Source organism: Euprymna scolopes, chromosome 26 (assembly GCF_053919585.1).
Source record: "Euprymna scolopes isolate OS-2025 chromosome 26, ASM5391958v1, whole genome shotgun sequence".
In the NCBI taxonomy this organism is placed as follows: Eukaryota; Metazoa; Mollusca; class Cephalopoda; order Sepiida; family Sepiolidae; genus Euprymna; species Euprymna scolopes.
In genome coordinates this window covers 46702594-46717444 of record NC_136507.1, presented here as the reverse complement: position 1 = coordinate 46717444, position 14851 = coordinate 46702594, and the positions used below count along the sequence as shown (strand labels likewise).

Sequence of the window (14851 nt, the reverse complement as noted above, 5' to 3'; positions counted from 1 at the left end):
AGGGACTTTTAAAAGTCGTCACCTGTATGAAACAAAAGTTTAAAACCACCGATTATCTGACAGTCTATGTCATGGTAACATATATTGAGTGAGTTACTAGCAGTAATTTGTATAGTTTTTTTAGTTTAAACTCATTTTCCCAAAATTTCCCCAAACTTAATGTGTTCGATACAGTCTGCCGCCATTTGTATTTTTCAGATATACCGATAAACATTGAGTGTTTTTGAACCGATTATATATTACATAAAAACACTAAAATCTTATCCAGTTAGGTAGAACATTTACTTTTCTTGCCTTTGATAACATTTATTTATATATATTTATTTTTTGACAACTTCTTTGTATCTGTGTTTAGTAATACACACCCTTTTCATTCAATGTAACGTTTAGTCGGCTCGAAAAACAGTGTTTATCGGGGTATTTGAAAGCTACAAATGGTGGTGGACACTGTTGATTACTCTAAGTTAGAGAAAGTTAGTTAAAACTAAAAAGCTATACAAAATACTGTCAGAAACCCACCAATTATGCCAGCCTATGTCATGGTAACATATGTTCGGTGAGTTTAAGACATTGTTTTTTTTATAGTTTTTAGTTTTCAACTTACTTTCCCAAACTTAACCATTTCTGTTTTTTGAGCCGATTAAACATTTTACATGAAATAAAAACACTACACAATTATCCAATTAGGTAGAAACGTAACTTACTTTTGCTTTCATTTATTTGTTTTTGGACAACTTTTTCGAATCTGTGTATAGTAACCCCCTCACCCCACCATCAACCAAATATTAATTACTAACTCACATTTTTGTAAAACAACAACAACAAAAAAACATTTAGCGTTTCAACATTTTTGCTACGTTCGGCTTCATCCACTGATTGTTGGTCAAGTCCAAACCATGAATGATTGACAGAAACTCCCGAGGATCCAGATCCAATTCTGCATGTGTACAATTTTTTTCATTTTCGCCTTCTTTTTCACTTTTTGCATTGGATTGCTGTACTAATATAAGAAACATGCATTTTCTCATTTTATTAAATTTTTCCATTACACCAAATTGAGCCACTGCAACGCGTGTCAGGGTACAGCTAGTATATATATATATATATATATATATATATATATATATATATATATACATGCCGTACCCTGCCACTCATTGCGTTATATATATATATATATATATATATATATATATATACTTGCTGTACCCATCCACACGTTTCGTGTAATGGAAAATTCTAATAAAAAGAGAAAATGCACGTTTTTTATATTCTTAGTACAACAATCCAATCCCAAAAATTAAAAAAAAAGGCGAAAATGAAAAAAAAAAATGGTACTCTTGCAGAATTGGATCAGGATCCTCGGGAGTTACCGTCAATCATGGCTTGGGCTCGACCAACATTCAGTGGATTAAGCCGAAAGTTGCTAAAACGTTGAAACGCTAAATAGTTTTCTTTTTTATTGTATTCAAAAATGTGAGTTTTTAATTAATATTTGGGTAAGGGGGGGTGCTATACACAGATTCAAAAAAGTTGTCGAAAAACGAATAAATGAAAGCAAAGGTAAGGTAAATTACGTTTCTATCTAACTGGATAATTTTTTAGTGTTTTTATTTAATGTAAAATGTTTAATCAGCTAAAACACTCAATGTTTATCTATGTATTTGATAAAGATGAATGGTCGCGGACTCTGTTGAATACGTTAAGTTTGGGAAAATCAGGTAAAAACAGTGTCAGAAACCTACTGACTATATGTTATTGTGACATATGCTGACATATTCGGTGGGTTTCTGATTGTATTTTGTATAATTTTTTTTAGTTTTCAATCATTTTCTCAAACTTAACATCATCAATTGTGTCCGTCACCGTTTGTATTTTTCAAATACACTGATAAACACTGTTTTTCGAGCCGACTAAACGTTATAGTAAATAAAACGGGTTTGTATTACTAAACACGAAAAAGTTTTTGAAATATAAATATAACAAATAAATGGTATCAAAGGTAAGATAATTTACTTTTCTACCTAACTGGATAAAATTTTAGTGTGTTTATTTAGTGTAAAATGTTTAATCGGTTCGAAAACATGTAGGTTTTATCTGTATATTTGAAAAATAAAAAAAAATGCGGCAGACTGTGTTGAACACGTTAAGTTTGGGAAAATGAGTTAAAACTAAAAAACTATACAAAATACTGTCAGGAACTCACTCAATATATGTTACCGTGACATCGGCAGACATGTATTCGGTGGTTATTAACAGTGTTTTGTATAGTTTTTTAGTTTTAATTCATTTTCCCAAACCTAATGTGTTTAACACAGTCGGCCGCCATTTGTAATTTTCAAATATAGCAGTAAATTCTGTGTTTTTCGAGCCGAATAAACATTTTACATTAAAAAAAAAACAAAAAAAAATATCTATTTTGGTAATAAAGTAACATATCTAGCCTTTGATAATATTTGCTTTACATTTACAGTAGTACAAACCCAATAAAAACACTAAAAATTATCCAATTAGGTAGAAAAGTAACTTATCTTGCCTTTGAAAATATTTACTTGTTATATATTTGTTTTTGTTGACAACTTTTTCAAGTTTTTGTGCAAGTACAAACACAAAGGTGTATTTTTCTAATTTTATTTTTAGTACCGCGCTTAAATTTAAATTTCAAGATATCTTTTGGGGGGAGGGTATTTTTTTTACATTAGGTCCACCTCCCCAATTCTCGACTATGCTGAATAAGAAAATCTCATTTAAAATTTGCAGAGGCAATTAGTTTTCGAGATATAAAGACCTGTACTATGCACTATAATTCACTGACGGCCATGAATAAACACCCCTAACCTCCCCATATTAAGAACGGCTTTCGGAATAAACAACACCCATGCCTAACCACGTGTGTTAACCTTTTACCTGTCTTTCCTCTGTTAAAAACGGCTTTTGGAATAAATACCACCATTCTCTCAATTTTAAGAACGGCTTTTAGAATAAACACCCCCAAACTACCCCTGTTAAAAAATTGTGGAGGTGGACCTAATGTGAAAATTTACCTTTTTTTTTTTTTAATAAAGTGTTAGTTGAAAGCACAGAATAGTGACAAAACACCCCCCCCCTTTGGTAAGAATAGCAACAAAAAAATAATGCTTTTCTTGGTAGAAACTTTTCTGTATTTCACCTAATAATTTCTGGTGCTAATGAACTTACTGATCCGCACTATTTTTTAAATCGTATTTCCAAGTTTAATTAAAGTTTTATGATATGTCTATTTTATTCAATGGTAAGGTTAAAGTACAGAATAGGTACAAAACACCCTTACCTCCCCATGTTAAGAATGGCTTTTATTTCAACAGGGTAGCTTCTCTGCATAAGTACCATGTTTTGTTTTTAAATGGTTAGGTGAAAGTCCAGAATAGTTACTAAATACTGTCTCCATGTTAAGAATGTCTTTCTAAATAACATTATTTCAGCACGGTATTTTCTATGCATACGTACTATCTATTTTTGTTTATTAAATTGTCAGATGAAAGTATAGACTAGATGCAAACCCCCTCCCCATGTTAAGAATAGCTTTCTAATTAACAGAATCATTTCAGCACGGTACCTTCTGTGCATAATTACTACCTTTTGTTTATTAATTCGTTAGGTGAAAGTATAAAATAGTTACAGAACATCCTCCCATTCCCATGTTAAGAATGGCTTTCTTAATGGCATTATTTCAGCACGGTACCTTCTCTGCATAAGTACCATCTTTTGTTTATTAAATTGTTAGGTGAAAGTATAGAATAGTTACAAAACGCCCTCCCCATGTTAAGAATGACTTTCTAAATAACGTTAGTTTTTTAGCACGGTACTTTCTCTGCATAAGTACAATGTTTTGTTTATTAAATTGTTAGGTGAAAGTGCGGTACTCATGCATAGAGTGATCCGTGCTGAAATAATAACGTTATTATTTAAAAAGCCATTCTTAACATGGGGAGGGGAGGGTGTTTTGTACCTAATCTGTATTTTAACTTTACAATTAATTAAAAAAAAACATAATAAAACTTTAATTAAACGTGGAAATACGATTTAAAAAATAGCGGGGACCATTCTCTGCATTAGCACCAAATATTATTTAAGCACGTTACCAATCCGTAAAATTTCTTCGAAAAAAAAACTGTACAACAATTGATAGTGTAAATAATGAAAACGTTAATATTTTCTTAAAAAAAAGAAAAAACAAAAAAACGACTTCGACTTAAAAAGCAAGCGACAAACTTTTTTTGTCTGATATAATAAAGAAAAAATGTTTAAATTAAAAAATTGGAAGATAAACAAATGAATTATGTTTTTTTTACTTGTCGAGTAAACAGAAAATGAAATCTTCTAATTCGTTTCGTCAAATCGTGGTGTGTGATCGAACCGGAAGTTCAGTTCTATCAACAAAACAGGTTCGCACTAACGACTTACGAAAAATATATTTACTTTATTTAATATTTTAATAATTGGCGATGTAAATTTATTTTAATAACATAGAAACATCCGTCGACACTAAAGATGGGGTGTCTGAAAATTTCAAATAAATTGGTAATGTACAAATATGGTTGCATAAATTTTGAACGAACCATGAATTACATATATACATATACATATATATATATATATATATATATATATATATATATATATATATATGAACAAATGATTAATAAAACATGTTAAAAGACATCTTGAAAAAGAGTTAAAAATATATTTAATTTTAAAAAGGAAGCACAAGATTAGTGGATAGTCCTTAATCCGCGGAGTTTCGAAGAAATACTCTACTTCTCATCAGAGGGCAGGAATTAGCAAAATGCGGGATTGGATTTTGCATGTTAAAGTATTTAATGAAACTACAAGTAAGTCACAGATCTTACTTGGTTAAAAAAAGGTTAGGTAAGGGGAATAGGAGGTGCAAGAAAATGATAAAAAGATTACACATGAATGGATAGTCCGGTGAATGGTAAAAAATCCAAGAATGGTAAAATCCAAACACGGTCAAATTAAAAATTTCCAATCCAACAGGTAAGTTCCAAATGGTCTAAAATGATCCAAAAGGCAGAATTCCTTGGAAAAATCGCAAATGGAGTTCCATATCATTAAAAGAAAAGTTCAAATGTGCACAGAAAAAGCACTGGAGAGAATATTTAAAACACGTCTACCAAGGCCGAAGGAATCAAGTAAATTAAGGTTTACAAAAAAACCGGAAAAACGGTGAAAGTTTAAATTTTAAAAGCAAGATCAAACTGACCAAGACAAAAAGCGCGAAAGTTAGCGTTAATAATTAGGTCAACTTAAATATAAGTATATAAAATTAAGAAACAGGAGTCTGAGAATCAAATAGATGGCTAAGTTTATGAAATGGAGCGTCTATTATATTACAAAATAAATAAATAAAAAATACAAAATTGAAAATTATAAATTAAAAAAATTTAAAAACCTATATATACATATATACACACATACATATACATATATATATACACATACACATACATATACATACTTAAAGACACACAAATGCCCACATACATGTATATACACACGCATATACATATATATACACATTTGTATACATATACAATAACACACACACATATATATACATATATATATACATATATATACAAACACACACACGCATGCATAAATATATACACATATCCAAAAACATATACAACTTAAACAAATACATACATACATACATACATACTTACATACAATTTAAGGGGAGGGAATGGCCGGTATCTACAAACTCCAGAATAAGGCAAATAAATGTGTATGTAAATGCATATAGTAAAATATAAGTAAACAAATACATAGAATAAAAATGAGTAGGCTGATGTATATATTTAATTAATAGGTATACTTATACCATAAAACGAAGACAGCAGAGGGGAAACCGGCCAAAGAAATAAAGAAAAACAAATAAAATTAAAAATATAAAATCTTAGAAGGTAAGATAAAAAAAAATAAAAAATTAAAAAAAAATTATGGGAAAAGATATATATTTCAAGGGTTAACTTAATAGCTATTTAATTTCAAATTTACCATATTTAAATTTGGACATATGTTTGCAATAGGAGATCAGTTCGTTTTTAGAGTTTATTATATTACTACTTTGAGGGGAGGTGATAATAGTTATAGCTTCAGATGTACAGAGGTGACAAGACTTAGATCCTGGAGTATAAGACTTAACTTTTTTTAGGATGGTCCATTTAATTGAAAAGTGGGTATTGGCAGAATTAAGCTTTTTAACCAGTGTAGTTAGAGAAGTTCCTTGGTAATTATTTGAATTTTGGTTATTGAGAGAAGAAGTTTGGTTTGAAATTATTTTCTTTATTAAAGTTGAAGTAGCACCAATATATGCATATGTTTTATTAATAGCTCGGGCTCGAGAATTAATATTAATTTTTGATTTATACTGGGAAAAGAATTTATATTATGTTCATTTTGATGAACAGAGGGTAGGACAATGATTGTAGCAGGATTGGTTTGGAGGGGATAATTAGTTTTGTCAGTGTTAGGATGGCTGCTATGAAAAATATTATTATTATTATTATTATTATTATTATTATTATTATTATTATTATTATAGCTGGTTGTATGATTGAAAATAGAGGAACTGGTTGATTCGTTTGTTGGAATATATATATATATATATATATATATATATATATATATATATATAGGAGAACAACAGGAATTGGAAATGAAGTCACAAAACTATATATTGATGGATATAGATTGGTTCATTTATTCAATAATGGAATACAAACAATTAGTTGGGGGATAGAAGGGAGTCTTTATGCCAAGGCAATTCGAAGCCTAATGCTTCTCATCAGAAGAGTAGAGTAGATGGCAGGTAACATAGTGGAGATGCTGCGTCTAGCCTTCATTATAGCATTAAGCTATATATATATATATATATATATATATATATATATATAGGCTGTCCCAAAAGAAGCTGATGGATAAAAAAGTCATAACTTTATTGATTTTATACATTTTTCTTTTATCTTTTCAGATCATCTAGAGTAACGCTTCTAAGGTCATCGTCAGTCGTTACCTTACCGAATAACGCATATTTATCGTAGAATCGTATTTTCGGTCGAATAAGTCAATATCAGAAACTCAAATAGAATTTCGATGAAACTTCAATACAAGAAATACCCCTACTCCTAATGCAATATAAGATATGGTGGCTCGATTTCATGAGCCAGGGTCTGTATGTGGCCTCCCTAAATAGTGTAGACCCCGTACGGTAAAAAGTGATGAGAATCATCAGAGATTAGCAGAGAGTGTGGCCGAGGATCCATCCACATCAGTAAGTCAAATTGAGGTCTCTCGATCAATGTGGTTCAAGCAGGACGGTGCAACGGCGTATACGGCACGAGAAAGATTAAATCTGCTCCAGGACATATTCCGCAACCGAATAATTTCTCGTGGCTGTGAGATAAATTAACCATCCGCTCGCCAGATCTCACATGTGCAGATTTCGTCCTTTGGGTTTACATCAAAGAGCGGGTATACGCAAACAAACTAGCCACAATAAATGTCTTTGAACACAATATAGAGGATGAAATTAGGGCCAAACATAAAGTGATGTGGTGGACAATGCCCTGCAGAGAGGACAAGAGTATGAAAATGAATATGGTGGACATTTGAATAACATCATTTTTCATAACTAAAATTAAACCTTGAGAAAAACAAACCCTAGATTAAGTTGTGTAAATAATATTAGAATAAGTAGACTATGATATCTTACTAATTTCAAAAAATCACGGAGCGGCTCATCTATCTACATATGAAAATTGGTAAGCATAACTTAAATATTGAAGAAATTACTCAAATTTAAAATCCGTCAACTTCTTTTGGGACACAATATATATATATATATATATATATATATATATATATATATATATATATATCCATATTTTAAAACTCTTTCCCCACCGAAAATAAAAGTCATAGAGGGGCGCTAGAGGCCTCAAAAGATTGGATTTTTTACGGACAGTTCTTTTATGGGTTCTTAACCGGTTAAAGTAGTTTTTAAGGGGTCCAAAATGGGAACAAATTGGAAAAATACGTTATACATTTTGTACATTTATCTTAGCTTATTTTTTAGTTTTAATGTTTAATGTGTCACGTTGGTACAATGGTAACGTCACCATGCAAACAGTTGGTACAATGGTAACGTCACCATGCAAACAGTTGGTACAATGGTAACGTCACCATGCAAACAGTTGGTACAGTGGTAAAGTAAGCATGCAGAAAGTATTTTGTCGAAAAGGAAAATTACAAAGAGTTTTTTTTAATTTTTTTATTTCAGCAAAAGTATTAGTTACGCATTAGTAGATTTAAGTGTTAATACAAATAAAATGGATACAGTTTAACGTCTTGCCCAGGATTATTTCTTTATATATAGAAATCGATATACATACAGGGCCGTGAAAAAAAATTATTCAGTCGAATCCCCCAACAAGTTTTGAGAAAAAACGATGTAACTTTATTCTTGTTGCGGGTTCCGTGAATACATCAGCGATATTTTGTTCTGATATGTAATTCAAAATAATGGATTCCTTTTTCACCTCGTTTTTTATGAAATGGTATTTTATATCTATATGCTTAGATCTTTGGTTGATTATCGTGTTCTGTGCAAAGACTATACTGGCTTGATTATCACAATTAATTACTACGGGGATTTTAGTTAATTCTGGCTCTAAAATAGTCTTTAGAATATTTTTAAGATAGAGTGCTTCCTGTATCGTGTGTGTGATCGCGATAAATTCTGCTTCACACGTAGAGAGAGATACAATATGTTGCTTTTTAGATTTCCATGAAATAATAGGCCTATTTTCTGAGAGACTGAAACAATATCCAGATATACTCTTGCGATCTTCGTCGTTTCCCCAGTCTGAATCCGAAAAACCTTCTAATGTTAGGGGATTTCTTGATTTTCTAAATACTAGCTTCTGTTCTTTAGTTCCTTTTAAATAACGCAGGACTTGTTTAGCTCTGTTTAAATCATTCGTTGTCGGTCGTGTTAATTTTTGTGTAAGTTTTGTTACTGTATAGCATATGTCGGGCCTGGTTGCAGTCATCAAATATATAGGACTACCTATAATTTGGCGATATTGTGTGTCATTTATTATTTCAGATTCTGTCTGTATATTTTATTAATATAATTTTCGACCGGTGTAGAGCGTTTCTTGCACTCTCCCATTCCAAATTTTAATAGTATTTTGTCGATGTATCTCGATTGAGTCATCGTAACAAGTCCTTTGCTTTGAGTAAATTCTATTCCCAGAAACCAGGATATTTTGCCAAGATCGGTCATTTTGAATATTTTACTTAATTTGTTCTTAACATCGGTTAACATTATGTCAAAATTTGGTGCGATTAAAATATCATCGACCCACGAAACCAAAATCAGTAGTTTATCGTCTTTTTGTTGGGTATATAAACAGGGGTTTACAGCGCATTGTCTAAATTCTTGTGTAATAATATAATCATGAAATACTGTGTTCCAACACTGAGCACTCTGCTTTAGACCATATAATTACTTGTTAAGTCGCCAGATGCTATTTTTATTTTTCATTATAAATCCCTCTGGAGGGGTAATATAAATTTCACAGTCTATTGGGGCATTCAAATAAGCATTTTTTTACGTCCATTTGATGGATGTTTAGGTCATATTGTGATGCAATTTGCAGTAAAATTCTGATTGTCGTTAGGTTTGTGCTTGATGAAAACGTAGAAAAATATTCTATACAGTAAATCTGAGAGTATCCTTTAGCAACAACTATAGCTTTGTACTGTTGTACGCCTGATGCTGTAGTCTTTTTTGTAAATACCCATCTTGTAGTTTATCTTTTGGGAGAGGCATTACCGTATAGGTATTATTTTCGGTTAAGGCATCGATTTCTTTTTTCATGACAATTTTCCATTGCTTCGTTAAAGCTTTTTGGCGCATTTACCATTGAATAGCAATAGTCGATTTGATAATCTTTTATATTGTCGACCACAAAAAATCGGGTCGCCTTCTATTTCTTTTGGGATATCTTTCGACTTTATCATCATCATGGGCACTCTTGTCTCCGTCATGTTTATTGTCTTCGTTTGTTTTAATTATTTGAGGCAATATAATTTTATCTTTTTCATATGACGTGGTTTCGTCTGTAAAATTAAACGTGTGTGTGAATTTTACACATCAGATTGTTTTTATTTTATTTTTCTCTGGAAAAAATACTAAATTGACTTTTTTTATCGTATCAAAGAAATATACCTCTGTCGGCTTTAATATTCAATTTACTCTTTTTATCTATATATGCGAAGCAAGTTGAACCAAATATATGCATTCTGCTTAAATTTGTTTTTTTACCACAGAAAGATTCACATGGAGTTGTAGATAGTGTTTTGTTAAAGCACCTGTTGCGTATATAGGCTGCCGCCATAAGTGCGTAGGTTTTTAGGGAGTTTGGATTCAATGAGTAGGCATTTTGCCATTTCAAAAAGTGTCCGCCACGAACGTTCAGCAGTCCCGTTTTGGTGTGGCGATCTAGGAGCTGATGTTTCATGCCTGATATGATGGTTAATTAGTAAAAGTTCAAAGTCTTTATTGGTGAATTCCGTACCATTGTCAGAGCGAATACACTTGATTTCACCGTGGGGGGGCATGTCGGTTAGATATTTTTAGTTGCTAGCACGGTATCAGATTTGTTCTTTAAAAAGTAAACCATTATAAAACCTGAATAGTCACCTACGAAATTCAACACATATCTATAATGTTCTCTGGCCATCGGTTCCACGGGACCGTTCAAATCACAATGCACGATTAATAGGATTTTTTGGCCTTTTTGTCTGGTATCTTGCTTTGATAGTTTGTCATTTTCCCTTGCGTACAGACGACGCACTTGAAGTTTTTTGATGTTTGTATTTTCATTCCATCAACTACAGTCGGCAACTTTTTGATATCAGGAATATTTCAGTGTCTAAGAATTTTATGCCATGTCTGTAGATCATGGCAGGCGGTTTTCGATGAGACTACGCTATTTAAATAATAGTCTTCTATTTTCTTTAATGTCGAATACAGTTCCATTCGGGCATACCAGTTTTGATTTATTGGGGCAAAAATTTATATTTGCACCTTGTTTTGTGGCAGATTGTACAGAAAATATATTTTGTTTAAATGTTGGGATTAGAAGAGCGTTTTCTAAAATACAGAAACATAGTTCACTGTCCTTGTTCTTTAGCGAAATTTTAGCATCGCCTCTTTTCAAAACGATATCATTTACTCGACTCCCGTCAGCTAGTTCTACAAAATGATTTTGTGGCTTAAAGTTGGGATCAAAATTGATAAAATCAGATTCCTTTGTAATCACATGTGCCGTGACCCCACAATCAACAAGAAAAGTATTATTTGTTGTAGCATTAAACGTACACGAAAATAAAAATGTATGTTCGCTAAAAGAGCTCTCTACATTTTTAATGGCGTCGCCATTTAGAGTCCTGTATCTACATTGGAAACTCTTGTGATTAGGTCGTCCACAATTATAGCAAATAATTTTTGTACTTTTCTTGGGAAAAAAACTTGCTTTTGGCAAAGTTGCGGTTTTTATTCCTGGCATGGGTATAATTTAATTTTGGTGTTTTTATTTTATGTGTGTATTTTTAAATTTCATATTTGTTGATTCGTTTCGTTCTGTGATCATTTTTCTCAGTTTCTTCGTAACTTCTGAGTGCTACCTTGAATTGGCTAAAAGTCATGGATTTTTCTTTCTGGGTTATCACGGTTGTAAATGACTTGAAATCACTCGGTAATCCCTTAAGGACCATGGAAATTAACAGACTGTTACGTATAACTTCACCAGACATTTTTTAAGAATTTGCAGTTGTCTCGGCTCTTATAATATAATCAGTAATGGTTTCGGATACCATTCGTTTTAGAGAGGTCTGTTCAGTGTATAAAGAAATAATTTTGGGTTTTCCTTTCGATACATAATGTTCTATCAATATGTTTAATGATTTGCAGCTATCGTCCAGGGCTTCTCTCATTACCAGTGATAGACTACGGTCATCTAAACACTGTATTAATTCCGCAAAGACAGTTGCGTTCTTTTCAATGAAGTCGGGGTCGTTTCTGTCTTCAGGTTGTGTTTGACGTACTTTGTGTAGCTTTTGGATTCGTAGATATCCTAGAAATTTAACTTGCCACAATTCGAATTTTGATTCGGATACATCGAAATATAGACGCACGCTGGGCGCATTACATCTAGAAGTGTAAGTGTTCAGTTTCTGCGGCAAAAGCTGTGAAAATGAGGGCTTACCGGTCAAACGACCTAGGTGTGCGTGTGTGCTTTGTCATCGCTGCGAAGCTAGGATAAGAAAAGAATTCCAAGATGGCGCCGACGGCGTTTTGTAATGGTAAGATCTCGGAAACTCTCGCAAAATCTCGTGCATATATGCAAATCAGTTGGTTTTCGACAACTATAAATTCAGGTCGTTTTGGAAAGCAAGGCGGGAGGAAAGAACGGCCGGTTGGTAATTGTGTACGCTGCATCGTGTTGGTGGCGTGTCACCGTGTCTGTGTGTGTACTGATCGAACCGCTTTCCTTTCACTTGCACTTTGGACTTTGAATTGGTTTACATTGGACTTGCACATTTGACTTTGATTTGGTTTACATTCCACTTGCACATTGGGTTTTGAATTTGTTTTGATTGGACTTCAACTTCAAGCTATTTCGGCAAATATCTCCGGTATGGACAAGTTCGACCTGAAATTGATCCCAGAATTTGACGCCTCCCCGGATGGACCTTCGGTGGTCCAATGGCTAGAAAAAGCCGAACGCATTTGCCGGTTGTGCAAGATAAAGGACCCAGCTATAGTCATCCCGCTTAGGCTCACCATGTTATGCCGTTTATCAGCAGCTCGGGGATGACGCGACTATGGAACAAATTAAAGAGGCGTTGTGCGGAGCATTTGGAGCGGACCCTTTTGTTGACTGGCGGCAATTTTCTGGACGACGGCTTGGGCCAGGGGAGACGGTGGATGTCTATCTGGCCGACCTGAAGAAGCTTGTCGCCCCCTTCGGGGGTGCAAGCGACCGTATACTGGCGTGCAGCTTCCTGTCTGGGCTACCGGAAAGCGCCAGTCGACTGCTGCGGGCGTCATCGAGGCTCAATGAGCTTGGATTAGAGGAGCTATTTGCTAGAGCCCGAAACATCATAAAGGACGACGATGAGCAAGTCTCGGCGGCAGTTGAGGCATTGGAATCGCCCGTAGAGGGCCGACGATGCTATAAATGTGGCGGCCCCAACCACTTCGCCAAGGATTGTAGAAGTGACGCGAAGCGCGCCCCAGATTATGGAGCACGGAAGTGGGGTGCGTTGTTACCGTTGCGGCAAACCAGGCCATTTAGCTCGGTCGTGTCCCGGAAATAAGCAGGGGGAGGAAGCCGCGACGCCAGCACCCTCCCCAAAGCGGATGTGAACAAGGCGCTCCCTGAAGTAATCGTGAATGTTGACGGGCGCAAACGCTCAGCGCTGGTTGATACCGGGTGCACCCAACCCCTGATACGCAAGGGATGTTGCACCGCGTGGAAGGAGCGGAAGGTCCTGGTACTACCGTTGGCAAAGGTTCGCTGATATGTAGTGGGGTGAGCGAGGTCTACGTAAGCATTGGCAGTGCCCCCCCGGTTGCTGTGAAGGGGAACTACTGGGGTACGACCTTCTTCTTGGAATAGATTCCATTACACGGTTGGGCGAAATCACCATAAACGGCGCCGGTGATGTAAGGTTCTCCCAAGTTGAGACACCGGTCTGAACAGCCATCACTCTTGATGAACCCGACTTCCATGCAAAATACGACAGGGGCACGAACGCCTGGACCGTGTCCTGGAAGTGGTCGGGTGACCACCCACCAGTGTCCCTGCGGAATCGGCTTGCAGAGTATCCCCCTCCCGCACATCTTAGGGGGTTGTACGAGGCAGAGCTCCAGGTTTGGAAGGGCAATGGCCGGCTGGTCCCATACCCGGAAGACGAACTTTGGCCCCCAAAGGGGTTGATTCCCCTAATAGCTATCAGGCAGGAGAACAAACAAAAAGCCCGACCCGTCATGGACTACCGGGAACTTAACGAGTACGTTGACCCGCACACGGCGGGTGCAGACGTCTGTGCACACAAACTGAGAGAGTGGCGGCAACAAGGGGCGGACGCAGCAATATTGGATTTGCGAAGAACTTACTTGCAGATACGCGTCGAAAAATCGCTGTTGCCGTACCAGACGGTCAAGATTAAAGGGATACGTTATTGCTTGACGAGGCTAGGGTTCGGCCTGGACGTGGCCCCAAACATCATGACGGCAATCATGTAGGCGATCCGCCGTCAGGACGAAGCCGTGCAACAAGCGACATCGTCATATATCGATGACATCTACGTGAACGAGAGCCTCATGCCTGCACAGAAGATTAAAGAGCACTTCGAAAGCTTCGGGTTAACATGCAAGGAGCCGGAGCGACTGCGGGATGGAATGAAGGAGCTTGGCCTGTGCGTGAGTGGCAGCGCAGACGGACTCCGCTGCGGAAGAGGTGGTGACGTTTCGGAAGTCCCAATTAGCGTCGTGCGTTGGTGCGTCATCTCTATCGGTGGGAAACAGGTGGGCCACTTCCCCGTGTTTGGGTGGCTCCGGGTGGCGGTGGCGGCCATAACGCGACGAGCGACTTCCATGTCAACTGGATGGGACGATGAGCTGCGCGATCCCGCCCTGCGGAAAATGCTTGAGGAGACTTTGGCCAGAGTCTCCGAGGACGATCCGGTGTGAGGGAAATGGGGCGTC

At 35.7% G+C, this 14851-nt stretch overlaps 1 protein-coding gene across 1 annotated transcript; it reads left to right on the top strand.

Annotated features, from left to right (window-relative positions):
• Positions 1 to 12963: 12963 nt before the first annotated feature.
• On the top strand, positions 12964 to 13458 carry LOC145247815 (uncharacterized). Its single transcript, XM_080109445.1, has one exon. The coding sequence runs from the start codon at positions 12964 to 12966 to the stop codon at positions 13456 to 13458; it is 495 nt and encodes a 164-aa protein (XP_079965571.1).
• Positions 13459 to 14851: the final 1393 nt, after the last annotated feature.